This window comes from Triticum aestivum, chromosome 7D, assembly GCF_018294505.1.
Source record: "Triticum aestivum cultivar Chinese Spring chromosome 7D, IWGSC CS RefSeq v2.1, whole genome shotgun sequence".
In the NCBI taxonomy this organism is placed as follows: domain Eukaryota; kingdom Viridiplantae; phylum Streptophyta; class Magnoliopsida; order Poales; family Poaceae; genus Triticum; species Triticum aestivum.
Window position 1 is genome coordinate 177,601,849 of NC_057814.1, and position 6,526 is coordinate 177,608,374.

General features: G+C 39.5%; 1 protein-coding gene across 1 annotated transcript in view; it reads left to right on the top strand.

Moving 5' to 3' along the window:
• Positions 1–3,913, top strand: part of LOC123164864 (origin of replication complex subunit 3) — a 7,467-nt gene extending 3,554 nt beyond the window's left edge. The window contains exons 11-18 of the mRNA XM_044582469.1: positions 245–451; positions 1,057–1,126; positions 1,553–1,632; positions 1,975–2,052; positions 2,493–2,568; positions 2,913–3,040; positions 3,269–3,427; positions 3,535–3,913. Coding sequence (XP_044438404.1) covers positions 245–451; positions 1,057–1,126; positions 1,553–1,632; positions 1,975–2,052; positions 2,493–2,568; positions 2,913–3,040; positions 3,269–3,427; positions 3,535–3,640 — 904 coding nt within the window. The 3' untranslated portion in view covers positions 3,641–3,913. The remainder of the gene's footprint in view (positions 1–244; positions 452–1,056; positions 1,127–1,552; positions 1,633–1,974; positions 2,053–2,492; positions 2,569–2,912; positions 3,041–3,268; positions 3,428–3,534) is intronic.
• Positions 3,914–6,526: the final 2,613 nt, after the last annotated feature.

The window sequence follows — 6,526 nt, forward strand, 5'->3', positions numbered from 1 at the left end:
TCTCCATCATTATACATAAATGAGCGTTGTGGTAAACAGTTAAGATATTGCATGCTCACATGTCTACCTTCATGTGAAGGATACTTAAATAAAAGCTAATGAAAAGTATAACTGTGTAATTTACTCATTGGTATATATATATGATATAAAACACATCCGTACAATTTTGAAATTACAGAAGCTTCTTTAGTTGATTAATTGTGAATATGCTAGGTCCATAATACTGAATATTTGTCTCCCACATTATGACTATCCAGTGCTTGTATGAAGCTGGGAGACATGGCAAAGTGCAACTTTTAGATATTTTCTGCGAGGCAATCAATCTAGATCTGCATACTCAGAATGATTCAAATAATGAACTGCTTATGTCTAAACTGACAAGTGGGAATCTATCAAGTGGAAAATCAGGTGCTGGTAGAAGATGTATAGCTCAGGCATTGGATACAGTAAGGTAAGATGATCGAATTTGCTTTCAGGTTTCTTGATGCACAAAGTCTCCGATTTATTATTGTTATATATATTTGTGCATATCTAATCTTGTACTCCCTCCGTTCCTAAGCCTTTTTAGGGATTCCTGGACTACATATGGAGCAAAATGAGGGAATCTACACTCTAAAATATGTCTATATACATCTGTATGTAGTCCGTGTTAAAATATCTAAAAAGGCTTATATTTAGAAACGGAGGGAGTATATCACATGTAGATCCTAACTGATTGTAATTTCTATCATTGCACTGTTGAGCTAATATAAAACCTGTGGCCCTGCGGTGTTTGACCGTGTATAGTATTTCCCCAATCACTCTCCTCATACCTTTTTATATCTTTAATTTATAATTTATGAGAGCTCCAGATTCTTTAATGGAGTCACTAGGCCATGATTATTGTATTGGAAGTAATATGGCCAACTGACAATTACCATGAAAGACAAGTTTTCTTTTTGCAGCAGTTACATACTAGGGCTGATTTTTTCATTTGTCTGAAGGCAATACCCTTTTTTTGAAACTTTTATTTAATTTCGTCTTTTAGATTCTGACGAATCCGTTATGTTGGATCAGATACATGCCTATGGAAACATTATTTCGTGTTCTTGAAGTTTGGAGCATCCACTTAGAAGGAATGAATGAGGTATTCTCACTGCTGATTTTGTAATGATGAACACTTTGGTGAAAGAAGTACGAGTCATGTAACGAGAAATTATATTATTTCTCATTAAGTCATTTTGGTCAAGTTTATTCACTTGCTAAATGGTGGATCCAGTTTCTCATCACCAGTTTTCGTACTTGGTTGTTTGTATGGAATCTGGATAGATACTCTGAAAATGGGACATATTATTTTGGTTCTCTGTTTGAAGTTTTTTGGGTTAAAGTAGCTTCTGAATACTTGTGATTGCTGAACTTATCTTTTTACAAAATGGACTGGAAATTCGGCAATTTCACTTTACATTGGAGAAGCTAATTATGGGCTTGTAGCAGAAAACCCAAAGACAATAATTGCAATATTTGTATTGGCTGCACTGAGGCACTAGTTATGAATATGCTCATTCTTTTCTAGATTAATGCCAAGGTCAAAGAGCTTCAGTCAACCACAACCAGTGAAGATTGTGTGACAATCACAAAGGATAAGTGGCCTAGGTTTGTACCTCCTTTTATCATCTCTCATGTGCAATTCTATTGATAAAACAAATATTAAGAATGCCAAAATAACCATGCAGTTATTGTTATTTATAACTAATGGTTATGTAAGACTTGTGATACTGAATCATGATCATGATGCTAATGCCGAATAATAATTAGCAGTGGTGTTTCATTCGATGCACCTGCTACCAGTCAGACTAATGTAGTATTTACTTTACATACAATGCTATAGTGACAACTGGCAAGACGTGACTGAATATCTTATCCATGAAACTCCAATACAATATAATAAATTTTGCTTAGCTGAAACTGGCTGACCATCACTTCATGTTGTATCAGGAGATCAACAAATAGTACTGCAATTGGAACAGTGCCATTAAACGATAAAGCTACCATGCTATTGGATGATATTACGAGGTAAAGTTATGGTATGATATATTAGCTCAGCACCATTTTGATCTTGCATTTTGTGTTTGGTAAATTAGCTTAATATCAGATGAATTTTGTTATCCAGTGTTTGTTCTCTAACATTTCGTCTCAGTTTGAAACACAGTAATATATTTGTTTCCATCCTTATTAAGAGTAAACACCCAAATATACGAAGGTAGGCCAAATGTGATCACCAGTTTATCATAATCCACCACAATACCAGATGAAGCCTAGATGTACAATGATATACCATAAGACCCTCTAGGAATAGGTATGATATACAATGAGATTTAGTAATTAACATCTTGACATGACTGATTGTCAAGTTTATGCTGTGAACCGAGAATTCACTTATCCTATTAACTCTGTTCAGTTTATAATATTAAGTCATTTGAAGTTTCAGCATCTAATGTCTAGATATTCAACAGAAATTTTTTGGTGCCTGTCGAGTGTTTACCTTTTCACGAAATCATTTGCTTCAAGAATGTTGGTGTTCTCCAATCTGTAAGTTTTCCCTTCATATAAGAATTGTTATTACTGTGTACTCCATCTGTTCCAAATTAGTTCTTAAGTCAAACTTCTTTTAATTTAACCAAGACCATAGAAAAAAAATGAAAAATACATCAACAACTGCAACACCAAATTAGTTTCACTAGATTTATCATAAAAAATATTTTCATATTATATATATGTGATGTTGTAGATATTAACACATTTTTCTAGACTTGGTCAAATATAGAGAAGTTTGACTTAGGACAAAGCTAGAACTTCAATTAATTTAGAATGGTAAGAGTAACCCATATACTAATAGCAATTCTGATTTCCATTTCATCTCATATCATATCTAGGCACTAATTGGAAACCCAAGAAGAATGGTTCAGCTTGATCTCCTGAAGTCACAGAGCAGTCTTAATTGCTCTTGCTGCAGCAGAAATGGAATTGCTGTGTCAGCATCCTTGCATGATACATCAGTTATGTAAGTCCATGCATTAAGATATGAATATTCTTACTGATATTTAAGTATCTGTTACGCTTGGAATCTGAATGGCACTACCATAATATGCCATATTAATAATGTAAGTCCATGGAGTAAATTTATCCATGATTGATAGGCTAGGCCTAGGCTCAAACATTTGCCATATCGTCGACAAGCAAAGCCTTGGCCAACATTTTATACCTTATGCGAAACCATTTTACTTTGCAGGTGCAACCTAGCCCAAGAATATGGTGACGTAATTAACCTCCATGACTGGTACCTGTCGTTTGATGGAATTATCAATTCAAAGGGGAAAAGCAAATTGGTTGGTTCTCCCTCAAAAAAGAAATCAAAAGCAACGCCTCAACAGAGTGGAGCCATGATCCAGTATCCTTGACCATAGTTTTTTTTGTGCTTCCTTCACCAAAGTCTGACAAATTGAGTACATAATTGTCTGCTCATATTTCAGTAATCCTTGACACGTATTTTTCTAGAGCACGGTTCTGCAGGGCTGTCACCGAGCTCCAAATTACGGGACTTCTTCGGATGCCAAGCAAGAGAAGGCCAGATCTGGTGCAGAGAATTGCATTCGGTCCTTGAGACCTTCATTTTTCGTGAAGAATTTATGCTAGAATCGAGCAGTGCACTGAAAGCCTAAGAAAATGTCTCTCCTGTAGCCTGTAACATGTAGAGCTCTGTTTGGTTGTATACTGTAGAGATGCATTAAGCCAATGGAGCCTTTGAGTGCTTCTGCAGGTACCAGTTTATTTGAGTATTTGCATCATTTGATTATGAAACTGGAGAGCTCCGAGTTGCCACACAACATTTTATCTCGTAGTAGTATAATTTTGATATGGCTGGTGTTGATTTTAATTATGCTGGCAACCAAAATAAAGATGCTCACACCCACGCTAGTAAATTTCCAGAAAATCATGTCTTGGAGCTCCTCGCATCTCTTGCGTGACCTAGTGACTGACTATCTCGGCGCCCTTTTGCTGAAAATTCACTTGGGACGGAGTGTTACTGGCCTGGGTCTCAATAGGAGTTTTTTTTTTGAAGCATGGGTCTCGATAGGAGTTTGTCATACTCCTGGGTGGATGTGAGCCGAGCGCCCCCTTATGACGCCTATCTTCATGTTGGCCCCTTCGTGTTTGGTCGGCATGTCGAGAAGCAGCAGGTCACCAGCTTCTTGCTGCAACATCCTTACATGCCTGGCCCTGCGGCAGTTTTGCCGATCATCGGTGGACGTGGAGTAGGGAAGAGGACCCTCGTTGCACAGGTATGCCAAATGTGATGATGAGAAGTTGCGTTCTCTCTCTTTTTTCCAGAAATTTTTCTGATCTATTTATTTTCAATCATGACAGTACAATGAACACCAGAAATAATAAAAATTACATTCAGATCCGTCGCCCACCTAGCGACGACTATAAGCATTGAAGCAAGCCGAAGGTGCGCTGCCGTCATCGGTCCTTGTTGGAGCCGGGCAAAACTCGTTGCAGTAAACAGTCAGAAAGTCATCATGCTAAGACCCCATATGACCAGTGCATCAGAACAACAACCGTTGCCAGTGAAGAGTAGCGTAGATTAAAGGGATCCAACCTGAAGACATGAACGTAGATGAACGACCAGATCCGAGCAAATCCAACAAAGACAAATCCATCGGATACACACATCCACATGTCCATCGACGATGCTAGACGCGCCACCGGAACGGGGGCTAGGCGAGTGAACCTTATTCTATCGTGAATGGAGATGATCTCTTCAAACAATAGATCAACAACGGTAGTAAGAGAGGAGGACACAGGTAGTTGTCGAGTTTGTTTCTAATGTAGATGATAATGACTCGGCAACATTTTATTCATCTATTACGAGCATGGACAGAGCAAACAAGGTGATAATCCTAGGTCAAAATGAAAACTTGAAGAAATTTGGAACAGTCAAACCTATTTCTTTTAGTTGCCTCCCGTTCGAGGAGTACAGGTACCTGTTCAAAGACACTGGCGTTCAGAAGTGCAAACCCGATGGACCATCCGCGGCTACTAACCATAGTGGAAGAGTTTGCCACTGTGTTGGGAGGATCACTCATCTGAGCAAAACTTGATTGCATATGCAGTGCAAAAGAATCCAAATCCCCATTTCTGGCTTTGCAAATTGGACAGGGTTAGAGCCACGGTCAAGCTGAACATGTCCAGATCTGGTGTCAATCCAAATGAGCTTTTCAATCGAGGACGTCCAGTGTGCCTCCACAACGGTCACTACCTTTTGTCTCGGTGCTCCATCATGCCTTAAACCCTTTGTTAGCAGTCCAAGCAATGCTTTGGGAAAGAATCTACCTAAGATGATATCTTGTGACTTCCTAACAAAGGCAAACCGTATTGTTCTGTCCAAGGAAGATTTTGATCTAATTTCATGGGAGTCAAGGTTACCGCCTTACATATCATTTGGTCACTTGGTTTGCTTTGTTTCTGACGGTGCCAGTGATAAGCATGAAATATCCCTGTCAAGGAAGAAGCGTCCACCCCCGCAAAAAAAGAGTGGGGAAGAAGTGTCTGATTTTCCTTTTAGGTTAGAAGTGCCCGATTTTGCCTGTGTAGTTTCACGCCACATGTCTTTTAGTAGTTTTCTTTGGGATCTTATGGCTTATGACGTGCTAATACTGTTGTATTATATATATTATATCATGACAATAAATATACCGAATTGATTGTATCCCTCCCTTCAGATTTTGTTATGCTAAAATGAATTAAGGGAAACACTTATAATCACCTGACGGATTACTCATGCCTTGTCAACTGCCTTGTACGGACGTCACGTGTCTCACGGGTCCACATCCACCGCATCACGGCAGGAGAGCTCGAGTGGAGACCCATAGCTCCTCATTCCTTGTCGCATCCTCTTCCCCAACGCCCCTTCTCCTCTGCCCACATAGATCTCATCCCATGGACCAACTCAAAGATGGAGTTTCATTTGGAGACCCTCGGCAACATGGATGGATGTCACATGCGTAAGCATGAATCCATGCCAGTCAAGAGCTTTGCCGTAGAGACATACGGCCTTGCAACAAGCCTGCTGTCGTGTGGCCATGTCCATATGTTACTGCAACATGGTTCATATTGAGTGCAACACAGACCTTGTTGAAAAGGCTGCGACTGACGCTACGGAGATGATTGTCTCGCACACAATCCAACGACTGTCAATAACGTCGATCTAACCAATTCATCACCGCCGACTCCCCATAAAATAAGGTGCCATTAGAAAGAAGACACGGGACAGACATGGAGTTTTTGTTCAGACCTCAACCAATATCATTTCATCACACAAATTTGCAGGCAGCTAAAACATTCATCAAGACACAAAACCCCCAGCTCGTATAAAAAAAGAAGAAGAAGGCGCGCCTTGGAGCTTGGACAAAACCTCAGAAGGCCCAAAAGAAACCCTAGCCCATCTAAACTTTCCCTTGTCCGACTGCGCTGCCGGCCTTCTCAA